This window comes from Ranitomeya imitator, chromosome 6 (assembly GCF_032444005.1).
Source record: "Ranitomeya imitator isolate aRanImi1 chromosome 6, aRanImi1.pri, whole genome shotgun sequence".
NCBI classification, from domain to species: Eukaryota; Metazoa; Chordata; class Amphibia; order Anura; family Dendrobatidae; genus Ranitomeya; species Ranitomeya imitator.
In genome coordinates this window covers 390397727-390418058 of record NC_091287.1, presented here as the reverse complement: position 1 = coordinate 390418058, position 20332 = coordinate 390397727, and the positions used below count along the sequence as shown (strand labels likewise).

The window sequence follows — 20332 nt, the reverse complement described above, 5'->3', positions numbered from 1 at the left end:
AAAATTTTGTTTCCAAAATTGTGCTGGTGTAAAGTAGACATGTGGGAAATGTTATTTATTAACTATTTTGTGTCACATAACTCTCTGGTTTAACAGAATAAAAATTCAAAATGTGAAAATTGCGAAATTTTCAAAATTTTCGCCAAATTTCCGTTTTTATCACAAATAAACGCAGAATTTATTGACCTAAATTTACCACTAACATGAAGCCCAATATGTCACGAAAAAACAATCTCAGAACCGCTAGGATCCGTTGAAGCGTTCCTGAGTTATTACCTCATAAAGGGACACTGGTCAGAATTGCAAAAAACGGCCAGGTCATTAAGGTCAAAATAGGCTGGGTCATGAAGGGGTTAAAAAAAGAATTAAAATAAAAAATTCGTGATATACTCACCTTCGATGGCCCCCGGAGTCTTCCTGCCTCTCAGCGCTGCACGCGGCCGCTTCCGTTCCTGTAGATGGTGTGTGAAGGTCCAGCCAGCTCTCAAGTAAATTGGGTGCACCTTCCAGAACCCCCTTTCTATGTTCCTTTCCTGGCCGTCTCTCTGCCCTGGCACTCACCTTTCGTGCCCTGCGCCTGCCACACAGTGTCCCAAGCCTGCATCCACAGATCTTGTTGGGTGGCGAGCTCTAAGTCCCCCTGGATCCTTTATGGCTGCCTTTTCAGCAAATGTGTGCAGATGTGGCTGTGCTTCTTGCAAAATTCACAGCCTCCGGATATCTAGCTGTGTCCTTAGTTTCTCCACTAGAATGGGGCCGGTCTCCTGACTGCCACCTGGTCCCTCCACCTGACGATGGTCAGCGTGAATGCGAGCCCCATGGGTGGACTTCCCTCTACCCGTGCCTCTAGGACCCCTTCCTTCTCTTCTTTCTGTAGTTTCACTTTTCTTTAGCTCCCTCTCCCTGGGAGCTATTTTGTCTGTTTCAGTCTTTCTACTTCCTCTCTCATTCTCACGTCTGCTCTCCTCTCTTTCCCCCTGCAGACTCCCTGTCTCCACCCACACCCTCTACATATATACCCCTTCCAGCCTGGGTTGAGGCCATCCTCCCGAAGGGTACGCCCAGGTGCCCTGACTGAAGTGTCTAGTGTTGGATGCTGATGTGGGGTTCTGCGCAGTGCCTCCTCCTTACCTGAGAGCGAAATACCACACCTCTGGCTGAGGTGCAGTGTCTCTGTGGCAACTGGACCCTCAGGGGTGCCACAGATCTATGGGAAAAGGTAGTTGAACTGTATAAAACAGGAAAACAATACAAAAATATATCCAAGGAAATCATAATGCCAGTCAGCAGCGTTCAAACTGTGATGAACAAATGGAAAATCAGGGGCTCTGTAAAAACAAAACCACTGTCATGTAGACCAGCAAAAATTTTGTCCACATCTGCCAGGAAAATTGTTCGGGATGCAAAGAAAAATCCACAAATAACATCAGCTGAAATACTGGACTCTCTGAAAACTAGTGGTGTGGCAGTTTCAAGATGGACAATATGGAGGCACTTGAAGAAACATGGGCTGCATGGTCGAGTCACCAGAAGAAAGCCATTGCTGTGCAAATGCCACAAAGTACTGTATCTCACCTACAATACGCAAAACAACACACAGACAAGCCTCAAAACTTCTGGAACAAGGTAATTTGGAGTGATGAGACCAAAATTGAACTTTTTGGCCACAACCATAAATATTACATTTGGCGAAAGGTCAACAAGGCCTATGATGAAAGAAACACCAGTCCTATTGTAAAGCACGGAGGTGGATCGCTTATGTTTTGAGGATGTGTGAGCTACACAGGAAACTTGGTCAAAGTTGAAGGAAAGATGAATGCAGCACATTATCATCAAATACTAGAGGCAAATTTGCAATCATCAGCCCGATAGCTGCGCATGGGACATAATTAGACGTTCCAACATGACAACGATCCAAAACAGAAGGCCAAGTCGACCTGTCATTTGCTACAGCAGAACAAAGGGAGGGATCTAGAGTTGCCATCTCAGTCTCCTGATATCAATATCATTGAGCCACTCTGGGGATATCTCACAGCTCATGCTAGACAGCCCAGGAAATTACAGGAACTGGAGGCTTTTTGCCAAGAAGAGTGGGTAGCTTTACCATCTGAGAAAATAAAGAACCTCATTGAAGAACTACCACAAAAGACATCAAGCTGTCATTGATGTTAGAGGGGGCAATACACAGTATTAAGAAATGGGGTATGTAAACTTTTGATCAGGGTCATTTGGATGATTTGGGTTTTCATTATGATTTAAAAAGAGGAAACACAGTAGTTTGACAATAAATGGCTTCACCCAACCACTAACCATGAGTGGAGAAAAAGTTTTGGTGTTATCATTCATATTCTCTGAAAGAAGGCCAAGAAATAAAAAATTCTGCCAGAGTATGTAAACTTTTGAGCACAACTGTATATTTACCATATGCTTTACTATCTTTCCCTACTTATAGAAGTTGTCCACTGCTTAGACAACTTCTTTTCATACACCACTCTTGGCCCCGATAAAATAAAAAAAAGCTTATACTCACCTCCCGTGCTGTCGCCATTCCCCCGATGTTGGAACTCTCTCTCCCATGGGATCCCGTGCTTTTGTTGTGACACGTGACTCTGGCATCCAATCAGTGTTGGCGCCTTCAGACAAATCGAAAATGAAGAAGTTCAGCTGCAGCTGCTCTATGACATTCTGTATATAGATGGCTTTGGAAGATTTTTCCTTCTGACAGATTCTCTTTAAGCACCTCTTACTACAGTAAACATTACATTAACCCCTTCCCAACATTTGACTTAAGTTTACATCACAGTAGGGCAGGGTTTTACGCAAAATGACTTAAAGTGATTAAAATGTTTTGGGCTTCCAGGTTACTCGTAATACAAAGGCTCTGGAAAACAGCGTGGCTCTTCACCTCCCAAAAGAAATCCAGCAAATTATGCACTCCCAAATCCAAATGCCCCCTCCCTTCTGAGCCCAGTGTGCCTAAACCCCATTTAGCGTCCACATATTTGGCATTTCTGTAGCAATGAGAGGTCACCTAATTTACAGATGCATGTCTGCAGAAGTATGAGCTGGGTAAAATGTACTGGGCACTACAAGGACAGATTTGCAGTTTTCACTCGGCAACAACTACACTGCTGCTTGTTTCTGGAAAACACGCATGGAGTCAAAATCATCACTACACCTGTCGATAAATTCGTAGAGGGGTGTAATTTCAATATGGGGTCACTTGATGAGGGTGTTATGCTTTTCTGGCACATAGAGGCTCTGCACATGGAGTCTGCAAACTATTCTACCATAGTTTGTTCTCCAAGAGGCTATCTATTCCTCCCAAATCTTGCCGTGTGGCTAAGCATTGGTGTCAATATGATTACTGCACCCTTAGATGAGTTTGAGAGGTGTAGTGTGTAAAATGCCATCACTTATGTGGGGTTCTGCTGTTCTGGCACCTCAGGGGCTCTTCCAGTGGGTCATGGCACCTCCAAACCATATCAACAAGATCTGCACTATAATATGGCACTCTTCCCCTTTTGAGCTTTCCACTGTGCCTGAAAAGTATTTCCTTATTGCATGTAGGGTATTAGCGCACTCAGGAGAACTTGCACAACAAACTTGTGAGATCCATTTTTTCCTAATAGCCATTATAAAAATTAAAAACTTGGGGATAAAACAACATTTTAGTCTTAAAAATTTAATTATTTTTTCTTCACCGCCTAATGGTATAAAACTCTGTGAGGCACCTGTGGTGCTAACATTCTCAGTGCACCTCTAGATTAATTCATTGAGGGGTGTAGTTTGTAAAATGTGGTCACTTATGGAGGCGTTCTGCTGTTCAGGGGCTTTGCCAATGTGACATGGCACCCTCAAATCATTCCAGCAAAATCTGAACTCCAATATGCCGCTTCTTCCCTTCAGAGCTTTTTTACTGTGCCTCAAAAATAGTTTTTAAGCACAGGTCTGAGGGTTAAAATGCTCAATACACCCCAAGGTGAATTCCTCGAGAGGTGTAGTTTCCAAAATTGGGTTTTTGCTGTGTTGGCGTGTCAGGGGCTCTTCAAATGTGACATGGAAGCCGCAATCTATTCCAGCCAAAATTTAGTTCCAGAATTTAGTTGGCGCTCCTTCTCTTCCGAGCCCTGCCCTACACCCAAATAGTAGTTTTACATCACATATGAGATATCAGTGTACTCAGGAGTAGAGCTGGGTGAACCCGAACAATAAAGTTTGGTGTCCGTACTGAACACTTACTGTTTGGTCACATACATCGAACACAGACTTCACCAGGAAGTCCATGTTACTGTTCGGGCTGGGGTGCATGAGAACGTGGCAAACACTGCTTCTGATCAGCGGTAAAATCATTACCGCTGGTCAGACAGCTGTGGCTCCCATGCTGTCAAATGACAGCGTGAATCCGCAGCTATGATGGGAGGTAAAAGGTTTACCTCCGGTCGCTGGCGTTGGCGGACGAGACTACTGTTCCCATCAGCCTATGCCTGCTGCTGTTAATAACAGTGAGAGCAGGAGGCAGCTGATTTGAGCATTTATCAGCCTGTGCTCTAAATGAATATATAAAAAAAACAGCCTGGGTTCCCCTGTATTTTTTATAACCAGCCACGCAAAATTCACAGCTGGGGGCTGTAACCCTCTATGTCAGCATTAGTAAGACTGGTTATCAAGAATGGAGGGTTCCCCACTTCGATTTTTTAAAGTTATTTAAATAAATAATTTTAAAAAATGGCGTAGGCCCCCAATTTTTGACAACCAGCAAAACCAAAGCAGACTGATGATGGCTGGTAAGGGTCAATGAATATTGCACCCCCCCCCCCAGCCTAGAAATAGCAGCCACTCAAAAAAAGGCACATCTATTAGATGCACCAATTCTAGCCCTTTGTCAGCTCTTCCCACTTGCCTTGTGGTGATGGCAAGTGGGGTTCATATTTGTGGGGTTGTGGTATCCTTTGTATTGTATGGTGACATTTATCCCACAGCTTAGTAATGTAAGACACCTATCCGCTACTAATTCCATAGTTATATTGTAACAGCAAGAATAAAGTCCTTTATTTGAAATTAAAAAAATATACTTTTCCATTTTTATTTTAAAATAACAAGCACAGTTATATTCACCTAACAACCATTGCATTGCATTGCATTGCGGTGATGTCATCAAAGTTAATGCCGGTCACTGAGGGTGCATTCCCAGCCAGGCCCCTGAAATGCAGTGACTTCGGTGACACCCTTGCTAGCAGAGTGAGAAAGTCTTATGTTGCAGCGCTGAGCTCAGAGAGTTCACCGCAGTTCGCTGTGAGAAATTTCTCACTGTGAACTCACCGCTGCACCATGAGGCTTTTTCTCACTGTGCGAGTAGTTATCTCAGCAAGGTCACCACAGTTTAACTTGCCTGGCAGGGAACGCACCCTCAGTGACCTGTGGTAACCTCGATGACGTAATTGCTAGTCACTGATGCTGCACTCGCAGCAGCTCATTTTACCAGTGGTTTTCAGCCTAGGCAGTCGCATCTTGGCACTGTCCAGATTGAAAACTGTTTTTATACTCAATATTATCATCTCTGGCATCTTATTCCTTGTATCCTGTTATCTTGCAAAAAAAAATTATGCATGTATTCATTAGACAACAATTTGGTCCTATCATTTGATCCTGTGATTTTATACATCAGACAAATTGCCAAATTCAAAAAGATTGGGCAGCTTAAACCTTAAGCCCCCCATACACAATAAATAGCTGTCGGTTGAATGATGGTTCGGATGATCATTCAGCCGACAACTGTCTCTCCCGACTTTTTCATACACAGGAGTGCTAAGCTCTGTTCCTGTGTTCTCTATGTGACGCCCAAGAGACTGGGATACCCAGCACCGGACCAATGGGGTCTGTCTCTTGAGGGGGATGTCACGGGTGGCTTGACCCGGTGCTGTGGCCTCAGGCAATGCACAGTGTAAGGGGTATCGTGAGGGGACAGGCACTTACTTGATCAGCAGCAGGTTCTCCCAGCGGCGATGGTCCCGATCCTGGATAGATGGCTATTGTCCAAATGAAAGACTGAGGCACTGAAACGTTTAACCAGTTTACTTTAACATAAAAGGATTTACAACCAGTCATGTCACCGGAGTCTGTATGGGAACTCTGAGTTACTTTGACCCTGCCGGGGTCTTCGCCTCTTATTGTGCGCAATTTCTGTGTGGCCCTGCTGCTGTATGTGAACTGGCTGCCGGCCCAATCTGTCCCCTCCGGGTCCTGGTTCGACGGGCAACCCGAGTCCTTTTATCGGCTTACCCCCTCCGGGAGTACCGCTGAACTCTGTGTCTGTTGCTGCGTCCGGCCCTAGTGAAGCTGATATCACCTCACGTTTTTCCGGTTGCTGTATTATATATAATGAATACAGCCACGGATCCGGTATCCGTCTTTGCGCCTGTTCTGGGTAGTGATTAATGCTACCCGGTTCTCAAAATGTCCCTTTTCTCTGTCCCTCTTCTCCTCAGGCCGGTGATTTGGGCCTGGAAACCGTCATAGGGCTGTTAGAAATTCAGCTGTATGACCTCTCACTATCAGCTCCTTAGCCCAACTGCCATTTCTTCTCTCAGACCAGAATGGATTAAGGGGAGTCTCTGGAGCTCCCCCTTCTGGCCGGAGGTGGTAGTGCAGTCTTGCTATTTTAGTATTTGTATTCAGTGTCAGTAACTCTTTTTGTGGCAAATACCCCTAGGGGTGCCACATTCCCCCTTAGTTAAGAACAGTACTTCGGGACTGTGGGATGATAACATTTTGAAATAACAATTAATATGTACAGAGTCTTAAAAATGAAAAGTTACAAAAACCGCTCAAGGAAACAAAAATAGAGTTCTGTAAAAAGTCACTTCAAATAGCGTCCATTAATACAGTTCTATCCTTGAAGGTACTAGGAAAGGCACTGCACTTTGTGTCCAAGAATTTAGTTCCATTTTTCCAACGGAGTTACCAATATAAAGTCTAAAGAAAGTTCAAAAAGAGCAAAAAGCAAAGTTCCAAATGCAGTCTTTCCGGAGCTTTGATTTAGTGCCTCCGGGCTGATAAAAAGTTCAAGAATATGCAATAAGTTCATACAGACAAGTCTCTGTAGGTACTGGGCTTAAACGTTGCAGAATGATAACAATGACTATAGTTTTATAGTTGGTAATCCGCATACCTGGCCGGTAATTGACCCTGGGTACTACGCTGCGATCTACGTAATAGCGGTGTCTCTTCATGTGGTGTACTACTGTCTACTGCGGATGTAGTATCTGCCTGCTCTGCTAAAGATAATTCCATAACTATGGAGTTGGAAAGTCCACCGTGAATGGGATTACTCTTTTCAGGAATCTGTTCTTCCTGGCCTGGAACCTCCTGTAGTACGGGGTCAGCCTCTTCCTGTCTTGGGACTTCTGGTATTGGGTTCGGTGTTGGATAAAAGGCCACCATGGGAACCACTACTGCACCATGGTATGTTAGTAGGGTTTTGGGAAAGTCTCCTATAAAGGTGTGATACACTTCCTCTTCTTTTTCCTTTACTGGTTGAACCTGTATGGGTTGAATAACTTCTGGTTCTGGCTGGACAACGTCTGGCTTTTTCAATGCTTCCGGACATAATTTAAGATTGTCTCTTGACACTAGTACAGATGTTAAGCCTCCGTTTTTGCTAATGAGACACATTTTAGGATTATCCACTCTTGTTGGTAAAACTGTGTAGGGTACGGCTTCCCACTGATTGTCCAGTTTATTGGTTCGACGATTTCTCTTGAGCACTTGGTCACCCGGTCTTAATGGGGTCGCTAGAGCATTCTGGTTGAAAGTTCGCTCTTGTCTTTCTCTAGTTTGCTGAAGGCTTCTTTCCACACTCTCTTGCACTTGGCGATACTGCTTCTGCCGTATGATATCCCAATTGGAGTCTTGAACTTCTGCGTCTGGTTTCAGAATTCCCATTTCTAGATCGATTGGTAATTGGCCGGGTCTTGCACGCATAAGATAAGCTGGGGTGCAGTTGGTGGAGCTCACCGGGACATGATTATACAGATCCACCAAGTCAGGCAATTTCTCTGGCCATTGATTCCTTTCTGTCTCAGGTAAAGTCTTTAGTAGGTCTATTACAATATGGTTCATCTTCTCGCATAAGCCGTTTGTTTGTGGATGATAGGCCGTCGTCCTGATCTTTTTGCAACCATACATATTACAGAATTCTCTGAAGATCTCTGATTCAAAGGCTGTACCTTGGTCGGTGAGAAACTGTTCCGGATATCCATGGGGTCTACAAAAGTACGTTTGGAACGCTTTGGCTGCTGTTTTTGCTGTCAGATCTTTTACGGGTACTACTACCAAGAAGCGTGAATAATGGTCCACGATGGTCAAGGCATAGACATAGCCGGACCGGCTTGGTATTAACTTCACGTGGTCTATGGCTACAAGTTCAAGTGGTTGTTTGGTGATTATGGGCTGCAGTGGTGCTCTTTGGTTCTTTTGATCGTTTCTTCTGAGGTTGCACGGGCCACAATTTCTGCACCACTGTTCGATTGATTTTCTCATTCCGACCCAATAAAATCTTTCTCTTAGAAGTACTTCTAACTTTTTCCAACCAAAGTGACCAGCACCATTATGGTAAGCTTCGAGGACCATCTTGACATCTTGTTTAGGCACGATAATCTGCCAAACCAATTCATGTGTTTTCGGATTGGTGTACCTTCTACAGAGCTTCCCTTGATACAGGAACATTTTGCCTCTCTCTTTCCAGAGTTGATGCGTCTCTTCTGGGGCATCCTCATCGGGATATGCACTTTGCTCAGTTAACAGTTCCTTCATCAACTTCACAGCCGGATTGCTGTCTTGGGTGTCAGCCCATCTATGGTGTGCTAACGGATTAAAATTCACCTCTTATTGTTTCTGATAGGTACTTGACTGATGATGTTTTGCCTTGGGATGATGGAAGGCTGGTAGTTCAATTTCTTCAAGCTCCCCCGTTTCTTCTTCTACATCTCTCAAGTGTGGCATCCGGGATAGGGCATCGGCATTTCCATTCTTGCGACCTGCTCGATACTTGATCTTGAAGTTGTAATTAGATAACCGGGCTATCCATCGCTGTTCTAATGCACCTAATTTGGCTGTGTCCAGGTGGGTCAACGGATTGTTGTCAGTATAGACAATAAATTCTGCAGTGGCCAGATAGTGTTTGAAACGTTCCGTCACAGCCCAAACTACTGCCAGTAGTTCCAATTTGAAGGAGCTATAATTTTCTGGATTTCTTTCAGTAGGCCGGAGCTTTCTACTTGCAAAGGCGATGACTTTCTCCCGACCTTCTTGCTTTTGTGACAGCACCGCTCCTAGTCCCACATTACTGGCATCGGTGTAGAGGATGAAAGGTTGATGGTAATCTGGGTATGCCAGAACCTCTTCTCCGGTTAGTGCCTTCTTTAGTTGTTCAAAGGAGTCTTCCCTTTCGTCGTTCCACTGGAAAGGAGGGTTTCGGTTTGAAGGTTTCTTCGTCTGCCCTACCAAGGCGTCTTGCAAGGGTGCTGCCAACTTGGTAAATCCTTTTATAAATCTGCGATAGTAACCCACCAATCCCAGGAATTGCCTCACTTCTTTTGCGCTGGTAGGTCTCGGCCAATCCCTTATGGCGGTTATTTTCTCGGGATCCGGTGCTACTCCCTCCGAACTCACGATGTGTCCCAGGTACTGTACCTTTTGCTTGAGAAGGTGACATTTGGATGGCTTGATTTTCATGCCATACCTGGATAAGGCTTCGAACACTTCTGCCAGGTCTTTTAAGTGTTGTTCATAAGTCTTTGAGTAGACGATCACATCATCTAGGTACAGGAGGACGGTCTCGAAGTTCTTGTGTCCGAGGCAGCATTCCATCAGCCGCTGGAAGGTACCGGATGCATTGCAGAGTCCGAACGGCATGCGATTAAATTCACTTAGACCCATTGGTGTGGTGAATGCCGTCTTTTCCTTATCTCTCTCAGCCACAGGGACTTGCCAATACCCGCTTGTTAAGTCTAAGGTGGAAAAATAATTAGCAGATTTCAAAGCAGTTAAGGACTCTTCTATCCTAGGCAAAGGGTAGGCATCTTTATGGGTGATGTTATTAATCTGCCGGTAGTCTACGCACATTCTCATAGTTCCATCTTTTTTTTTGACAATCACTAGAGGGGCCGCCCAGGGGCTACAGCTGTCTCTTATTACCCCGGCCTGTTTCATTTCCCTCAGCATATCTTTTGCACATTGATAGTGAGCGGGCGGTATGGGTCTATATCTTTCTTTTATTGGGGGATAGTCACCTGTGGGGATTGTGTGTTCTACCCCTTCTATCCGTCCGAAGTCCAATGGGTGTTTACTGAAGACTTGTTCATATTCCGTCACTAGCCTATACACCCCTTGTTTTTGATGGGTAGGTGTTGAATTTATGCCCACGTGTAGCTGTTGGCACCAATCCTCCATTTCTCCATCTGAGCCATTGCCTTCCACCTGACAGGTTGGTTCTAAGGGCTCAATGGTTGTGATGGCATTGTTGTCAACAGTATATAGTTTTGCCATTGTAGCATACCTTGGCAAAGTGACCTCTTCCTCTCCACAGTTCAAAAGTCGTACCGGCACTCGTCCCCGGTGTACCTCGACTACCCCTCGTGCTGTGAGTATAGTGGGCCTGCTGTCGGTGTACACTGGTTCTATTAAGGCTTGATAATCTCATCCCTTAGTACCAATGGCTGCTCTACACCATACCAGCATTTCTGTTTTTGGTGGGATTACAATAGACGTTGAATCACTTACCCTCACACTGCCGATTTCTCCACCTGCAACTTCTACCTGTTGCCTTAACATCAATACTTTTATTTCCCTCCGGAGAACTCTCTGCTGGCAGGATTGGGCAGTTTCAGCAATTTGCTGTAAGACAGAAATGACTTCGGAAAAGCAGTTCTCTAACACATTCATTCCTATCAATACAGTTGGTTCACAGTTCCGCCGGTCAACATCAACAACAATTATACCCTGTTTCTTCAATTCTACTTTACCAATCTTTATGGTCATCTCCCTGAATCCTAGTTTCGGTATCAACTTACCATTACTGGCCCATATATCTAGTTCAACATCAGAGGGCCCTTTATCAATATCTGCATCAGCCCAGTACCTCTTATAAAGGATATACAGTATAGATGAAATCTGGGAGCCTGTGTCCAGCAAAGCGTTGAGGGGCATTCCGTCCAGCACGATAGGGATAATGGGTCGTCCTCCGATGTACCTGTCGTGCCAGGGTGTTGGGCCTTGAAAGTTCATTCCTGCGAAGCGGCCCGCATTCCCAGGGGATTCCAGTTTAAATCACAATCTCGTGCAAAGTGGCCTGGCTGCTGGCAACGGCGGCAAATGGGCTGTCCATCCGGTTGGTAGCGGTCGCGGGGTCGTCCTCTCCATGTCGGGTATCTCCGGGGTCTCATCCATGGAACACCTTCTCTACGGTTTGACAACTCCATCTTGGGTCCTCTTATCTCCTGCATGGTTTTAGCCATTGAAGCAACAACATCAGTTAAAGAGTCAAGCTTTTGTTGAAGAGCCTCATTAGTACTGGGCCCCAGGGGCTTAGCAATGGCCCCGGACATAGCTGATGTCACTGGTACTCCATGTTGTTGAGGAGCCTCTGCCAGCTGGAGACGTATAACGCTCTCCTTTAATTGGGCAAATGTCAATTCAGGGTTTTTAAAAACAAGCATGCTCACATGCCCCCGGTGAGAAGGGGTGTAGAGTCCCTCAATAAATTGATCTCTTAGCAGTTTATCGGCTCCGGTGTTAAAAATGGGTTCAGCCAGTGTAAGTGATTTAAGGGCTTCCTGCAGGTTTAAGGCAAAGTCTCTCACGCCCTCATTAACTTTTTGTTTGCAATTAAAGAATCGTACTTTAGCTTTGCTGCTGGCAGTGGTTTCAAATGTAGCTTTTAATCCAGCAAATATGCGTTCAACAGTGCCTTTTAGATCAGCTGCCCATGCTGTGACTTCTCGCTTAGCATGGCCACTTAACTGCATCATCAGGAGACTAACACGCTGAACTTCACCCACAGGGAACATGTCAAAATGGGCCAGCATCTTTTCTCTGAAATCGTCAAGGGTATTAGGCTCACCTTCATACATTGGAAGCCATGGGCCACCCGGGGTATATGGCATCAGCACCGGCATGATGGGTGCCACTCCTTGCACCGCTGCGCTACCGGACTCTCTATCGACACTCTGTCTTTCAGCTGCATTAGCGTCGCCGGGTGCTGCGGCGTCTCCGTGCTGCGACATACTGTGCCCCCTTAGTTAATCCGGACCCTTCCGGTCCTCCGCTTCTGTCGGGATAGTGTAGATTCGTTCCGCTGTGCAGCAGGATCGATTTTTACCCTTGCTCTGATGTCAGAGCGCTCAGCTTGGTGCCGCCCATAATGACACGCCCCCTGCTGCTCCCACCCGCCGCGCTCTGTAATGGCGGATTCTGAAGTTTTTCAGTTAGACTGGGGCTCAGGTGATGGCGTAGCTCAATTAACAGTCTCGTGCCTAACGGTTATGAAGTGATTACCTCAGGGGATGGCGGCCATCTTTACTCCATTATAACCAATGGGGAAAAGTCACTTTCAATAGTTTTCAATGGGGAATGGATTTTTCTTTAATAAAGTCAATTTTCAAGATTTTTCATCCAAGTTTTCACAGTTTTGGGCTCCAATCACGGCACACAATACCCGGTATACGGGCTGGCTAGATCCTGTTCGTGACGCCAATTGTGACGCCCAAGAGACCGGGATACCCAGCACCGGACCAATGGGGTCTGTCTCTTGAGGGGGATGTCACGGGTGGCTTGACCCGGTGCTGTGGCCTCAGGCAATGCACAGTGTAAGGGGTATCGTGAGGGGACAGGCACTTACTTGATCAGCAGCAGGTTCTCCCAGCGGCGATGATCCCGATCCTGGATAGATGGCTATTGTCCAAATGAAAGACTGAGGCACTGAAACGTTTAACCAGTTTACTTTAACATAAAAGGATTTACAACCAGTCCTGTCACCGGAGTCTGTATGGGAACTCTGAGTTACTTTGACCCTGCCGGGGTCTTCGCCTCTTATTGTGCGCAATTTCTGTGTGGCCCTGCTGCTGTATGTGAACTGGCTGCCGGCCCAATCTGTCCCCTCCGGGTCCTGGTTCGACGGGCAACCCGAGTCCTTTTATCGGCTTACCCCCTCCGGGAGTACCGCTGAACTCTGTGTCTGTTGCTGCGTCCGGCCCTAGTGAAGCTGATATCACCTCACGTTTTTCCGGTTGCTGTATTATATATAATGAATACAGCCACGGATCCGGTATCCGTCTTTGCGCCTGTTCTGGGTAGTGATTAATGCTACCCGGTTCTCACAATGTCCCTTTTCTCTGTCCCTCTTCTCCTCAGGCCGGTGATTTGGGCCTGGAAACCGTCATAGGGCTGTTAGAAATTCAGCTGTATGACCTCTCACTATCAGCTCCTTAGCCCAACTGCCATTTCTTCTCTCAGACCAGAATGGATTAAGGGGAGTCTCTGGAGCTCCCCCTTCTGGCCGGAGGTGGTAGTGCAGTCTTGCTATTTTAGTATTTGTATTCAGTGTCAGTAACTCTTTTTGTGGCAAATACCCCTAGGGGTGCCACATTTATGACAAAGCTGCTGCCGGTCTCCTCTGATGACAGCTTATCTCAATGAGCATAAAAGGATTGGCAGTCCAAGTTGGACATACCAGATCGTTATCTCACCTGACATCATCTCTCCAGTGAGATTTGGGAGGCTATCCTGTTAGCATGATAATGATCTCAAGCTCACTGTCAGTGCAACTAAGGAGTGTCTTCATAAGAAGCATATGAAGGCCCTGGAATGACCTAGCCAGTCTCCAGATCTCAACCCCATAGAAAAACCTTTGGAGGGAGTTGAAAGTCCGTGTTGCTCAGCGACAGGCCCAAAACATCACTGCTCTAGAGGAGATCTGCATGGAGGAATGGGCCAACATACCACCAACAGAGTGTGCCAACCTTGTGAAGACTTTCAGAAAACCTTTGGCCTCTGTCATTGCCAACAAAGGATATATAACAAAATATTGAGATGAAATTTTGTTAATTACCAAATACTTATTTTCCACCATAATTTGAAAAATAAATCTTGCCAAATCAGACAAGATGATATTCTGGATTTGTTTTCTCATTTTGACTGGTCTACCTATGATGTCAATTACAGGCCCCTCTCATCTTTTTAAGTTGGAGAACTTGGTGGCTTTTTTCCCCACTGTATGTATGGGGCTTTTTGACTTATGGGTCAGATTTATGCACATAATGATTGCATACTCAATTGGACCTGTATTTAAAGATGTTTCAGTAAAAAATAATCTTCCTGATTTCCTAGGGAGCCTAGGTTAACACTTTTGAGTGTATTAACTTTTTCTTGTCATTAGATATATTTGCTGGTTTGCCGTTCTTGATGCATAGTTTTATTGTGGCCATTGTAATCCAGTATGGCCATATTATATGGGGTAATTTCTAGCAGTTAATATTCTAGTATGCAGTGCAAGCAGAAAAAAAACTGCTTATGTATATATATTCCCAGATGTGATACAGATATTTCCTGTCGGTTGTTCTAATGATGTACAAACCAGTATTGGCATGAGTGAGGGAAAGGTTTTTAAGAAGAGGATGTGAGAAGAAATTATGACAGATAGATGTCATGTTGGGAAGTGGTTTTTATCTGTTTTATTGGTAACGTAATACAGAAGGAAATGAAACCTCTGCTCTGCACTGATACGCTGTAGAGACTGCTCTCTGTCAATGTGCCAGGGCGTACTTACTACAGCTGCCACTCTCTGTATACTGAGCCATGATTGGAGCTGTACCGTTCACACCTCCATAACTGAAAGCCGAAGTCTATTGGAAAGAATAGAGTTAATTTCCTCCTGGTGCTTTCAGTGTGACAGCTAGGTAGTTTTAGAGGCTTTTAAGCTTCAGATTAACCCCATATCTGCAGGTTAATAGCGATTGGGGACATGTTGATGTTCATTATATGGGTATTACCAGTATATTGTGCTTCATACCCAACTGCTTCATATTACACAGTTGTCACTTGCAGATAATCGTGCTAGCCACTAAATATAGGATTTATACCTGATGATTGGCAGAATGGCCTATCAAGGTGAAGATTATGCAAATTATTATCCATTAAGGTTTATTGTATCTTTTGCGAAGTTTTAGAAAATCTTTGTAATCATAGCCATAAAAAAAATCAATATTGTATTGTCTTATATGCGCAAATAAGAATATTATACATTACATCCTGTGACAGCAGCACTTTTTCCTTAGTTTAGAACTGTACTTGGTTATGAAATCGTAGAATACCATGTGGCATTTGTTGCCACTGCTTTGAAGACTGCTGTTTATAAGGGGTGGGAGGCATAAATATTTTTAATAGATTTGGGAGGTACACAATCCCCAAGTTGTGAATCGGTAATCCCACATTTGGACCTGTTGAGGCATGCAGTTTTCAAGGTTCATTTGAGTATCTTTTTACTATTGGATTACTCTGAGCAGTATCAAGGCTTCCTTATTTTTTTTATTAGACTAATACCATCTATTACTGTTATGATGGGATGTGTTCTTAGAACCACACACACAGAAAGTCTGCACTAATATCAAGCACGTGCCAGGAAAAGCAAAGTACCGGTATATCACTATAAAATAATGGATCACAATTGTATAACCACAACTAATTTAGGCAAAAATTCATTGATATACAACATGACATAAAGTGGGAGTTGAAAACTAAAATAGATTTACTACATATATTAACAGGGCTGTGGAGTCGGTGCCCATTTTGGTGGAGTCGGTATAAAATGGACTGACTCCGACTCCTAAAATACAGAATAAATTGGGTAGCAGTTCAATGTGCTTTAATGGGCTTTAAATTTTTCCTAAGAATTCGGGAAAGTTATGAAATGTCCTATAAATGTCCTATTCCTGACATGAGGATCTCGGCTTTTAGTTGAGATTAATCTGTGCTTCACTTTATGTATGGCTCTATGGAGTCGGAGTTGGGAGCCTGGTGTATTAAACTGATCAAGTATTGTATCTTCTGTTCTTTTGCAGCTATAAGGTTGGCTTTAGACCTAGGTATGTTACATCCTTCAAAGTTGTCACAGAGATGGAATGGAGATGCTGCCCCGGTTTTAAGGGTGAAGATTGCAAAGAGGGCCCCGCTGACAAGGCCAAACAGATCCCAATAAATACTCCTCGTCCAAGTGGTGGAAAGAAGGACACAGGTAAGTAATATTTTAGAATGTACAACTTTGAAAAGTAGTTACTTAGAGGGCATTTGATTTTCCAGTAATTCCAAAGTTGCCACCAAGTTAAAATAGTTTGGTGGACTACAGTAGAACTTTACTTCAAGTATTGAATGGTGGCAGTAAAAAGTAATATGGACCAATATATATTTTCACAAGTCATGCGTTACTTACTTGAAACTTGTCATGATGCTTTGATAAGTTAATATATCACTTTATTATTTCACCCTAGAATTAAATGGGCAACAGTACAAACCACTGGACTCTAAAAAAGATTTTCAAGAATTAAATGCAGCACAAGAAAAAAAAATTCAGACTCTTGAGGAAGAAATGCTCCGACTTACACAAACTGTTATTGACTTGCAAACCTCTTTGACGGGTGTAAATGAAAACTTAAAGATCACTGTTCAGGAAGACACCAGTAAATTTTTAAATACTTGGCTTAACAACTTGACACCCACGGCCAGTGCCACTGGGGGTAAGACAGAATACTATTTACCAGGGTTCACTGGAAGTGCTGAGAAAGAGGATGGACTAAAAGATCTAGTGTCTGAATTAACAAGTGCCCGAGAAGAACTTGAAAAGAAAACTGATCAAATTGAAGAACTAACCAGAACAATCAATTTGTATGAGGAACGGTTAATTGATATTGAAGAGATGTCTCGTCAACCATCAGCAACGGTAGCAGCATCTGTATCTAATGTCGATGATAAGTTGGAAACTCTAAGAAATGAGATGCTTGAGGGAATGGACAGAAAAATGGCTGATCTGAAAAACTCTTGTGAGTATAAACTGACTAATGTTCAGCAACAATGTGAAGAGAATGAGGGTAGCTGCTCTGAGGTCAAGGATTTTGTTCTTGAAAAAGAGGCTGAACTCCGTGATGAAATAGACAAGTTGAAATCTCAAGTCCTAACTGCACCAAATGGTGGTTCTGATTGTTGCAAAAATGATATTGACACCATCCTGAAAAATTTAGATAAAAAAGTTGATAGAATTTCTGAAGCCAACCTGGTTCTTAATGCCCGACTAGACAGTGAGGTACAGCGTTTGAACACCTTAACACCGGACCACTCTTGGAATGAGAAACTGATTGATTTAGAGTTTAAGGTTAATGTCACAGAAAGAAATGTAGAGGAGCATTGCTTCTATATTGAAGACACCTTGAGAGGTTTAATTAACAGTAGTGTTGACAATATGAGCGATCTAATTGACTGGAAGTTCCAATCACTGGAGAATAGGTTGGGTGATGTTACCAGTAATCGTGATCCTGCTGATTCCAGTAGCACTGGTGCTAGTTCCATTTTTAACGATGTCAATGAATTGAAAGATGTGGTGCAGAAGCTGGATAATGAATTGAAAGCTGTTTTACATGGCAAGGAAGGATCTTTGGGCAACACAGAGAGCTACAACAATAACTATGAAGTTTTGGTTCAGACACAGCTAGATAATGCTCTTCTTTTGAAGTCACTTACTGATACAATGAATGAAAAATTTGAGTTGCTGCAAAACAAGACATCAGATTTAGAAGGATTGAAAACTGAGCTGGGAATGGTTAAAATTGATCTGTACCAGATTGAAGACAGTGTTGATTTATTGAATGATAAGTTTGGTTCCTTAAAAGACCAAGTTCAAGGTATTAACTCTACTGTCATGGATAATCAGCTTGGCCTATTAGCTAAAGTTGAAGTTGTCCAAAAACTTTTCGAAGGTACCTCAGATGTTTCTACAAATGGTAACTGTTGTAACAATCTCCAAGACAATTTTGAAGTCCTAAAGCGTGAAGTATCTGCTGATAAAGGGAAGTGCCCTGAAAATTCTCAGGGAGTTAGAAATGAGCTTTCAAATGTCAATGCCAGAGTTTCTAAGTTGGAAAATGTCTGTGGAAAGCTGGACACCATCTCTGGAAGCCTGCAAAGGATTAAAGATGGACTTAACAAACATGTAACCGGTTTATGGAATTGTATAAACAAGATCAATGGGACAATAAAATCACATTCAACTGACATTTATGGCCTGAATAATTCTGTCCAGGTGTTCCAAACACAGATCATCAAAATTACAACTGATTTACAAGATCTTACCAAGAGCAAGCCTGGAGAAGGTAGGAAATACAATGATTTACAAAATAATCAGCCCATTATTAGATTTATAGGATGAAAATTAAATTGTGAAGCTTAGTTTAGTAAATACAGAATTTATATCAGGTGAAAAAAAACCTCTTGGATATTTATTAATTTTGTGCTTTGAATTACGGTAGTCTAAAATGACTCTCTTCAGGTAACGGCACATTGATATATTTTATTATTTTTGCTAAATTGAATTTTACATTTTTAATTTCTACTTTATTTTTTTCTGTGAAAGCAGCTGCTGTTGGTAAAAAGCCAATTTTACTCAGCTAGAAATTATATGCATTTAATGAACAAGTATTCCAGATTTAGAGAAAATATATTTAAAATAAAATGTAAATGCCTATAACAATGAGTTAGTTTTACTGCACCTCAGAGGTGAAATAAATAATGCCTTTTAAATAAAAAAAATAAATACTTTTCAGCTAACATTATATTGCATGCTTTTAAAATATTCATGTAAATATCTTTAGATGAATAGCAGTCAAGTGCAGCATTAGTATTTCTTTTTTACTTTTTAAATAATTTTAGTTTTAAAGGGGTTGTATGACATCAGAAAACATGGCTGCTGTTTTCCAGCTCTAGTCTTTTCCATGGCTTGTATTTCGCATTGCAACTTAGACCTATTTGCTTAAGGCCTCTTTCACATGTCAGTGTCTCCGGTATGTGTGGTGACAGTTTGCACACGTACCGGGGACACCTACACACATTCAAATCTATGGGTCCGTTTTATTGCTGCCAGCACTGTCCACAATACCACACACATGCACGCTGAACACACATGGAGGACATCCGTCTGTCTTCCGTGTGACACGCACCAGCACCTGGGAAAAGGCAGTACAGGTGCTAGCATTGTTCCCAGGTGCTGGGTGCTGAATGCAGCTCTGATAATTGTCACCTGGCTTCCTGCGATCAGCAAGACCAGGTGACTCTGATGACACTTGTATTCAGCACCTGCCGTCTGTGTGTCATACGTATTAAATAAAAAAACAGGGTGGGGTCCCCAGCTGAGGGAAAGCCAACAGACGTGGGCTGCTGTTAATATTCTGGGAAGGCTAAACAGACAGCTGTGGGTTGATATTAATAGGATGGGAAGTGGCCATGGATATTGGCCCTCTTAGACTAAGAACATCAGCCCTCAGCCACTCCAGAAATGGTGCATCCATTAGATGTGCCAATTCTGGTGCATAGCCTCCGCTCTTCCCATTTGCCCTTCTGCGGTGACAAGTAGGGTTGATGCCAGCTGACATTAAGCCCAGGGGTTAGTAATGGAGATGTGTCTATCAGACACCCCCATTACTAACTCCATAGTCAAATTTAATAAATCTTTTTTTTTATATAGTGCTAACATATTCTGCAGCGCTTTACAGTTTGCGCACATTATCATCGCTGTCCCCGATGGGGCTCGCAATCTAAATTCCCTATCAGTATGTCTTTGGAATGTGGGAGAAACCGGAGTGCCCGGAGGAAGCCCACGCGGGGAGAACATACAAACTCCTTGCAGATGTTGTCCTTGGTGGGATTTGAACCCAGGACTGCAGCGCTGCAAGGCTGCAGTGCTAACCACTGAGCCACCGTGCTGCCCTGAAATAAACAGTACCCAACCCTCTTTTACCCATTTATTAACTGAAAATTAAAAATAAAAAATAAAAATAATTGTCACCATTCACAATGCTCAAAACATAGAAGGGAAAAATGCTAAGTCAACTAGTTTACTGAAATATTGTTGTTCTATAACTTTTCATTTTTTTCAGTCATCTTCTTTTTCAAGATGTTTAATGATTCAATTCTATTGGAATTTTTGTTTGTTCCAAAAGCACAGATGACATAGAACAGAAGACATGGCTAATAAAGTATTTGGTTATTTTCAATTCACACCCTTTTCTTTTTGTGG

General features: G+C 43.3%; 1 protein-coding gene across 1 annotated transcript in view; it reads left to right on the top strand.

Annotated features, from left to right (window-relative positions):
* EMILIN2 (elastin microfibril interfacer 2) overlaps positions 1–20332 on the top strand; it is a 135372-nt gene that overhangs the window by 54802 nt on the left and 60238 nt on the right. The window contains exons 3-4 of the mRNA XM_069731149.1: positions 16116–16288; positions 16542–18413. Of these exons, the coding sequence (XP_069587250.1) occupies positions 16116–16288; positions 16542–18413 (2045 nt within the window). The remainder of the gene's footprint in view (positions 1–16115; positions 16289–16541; positions 18414–20332) is intronic.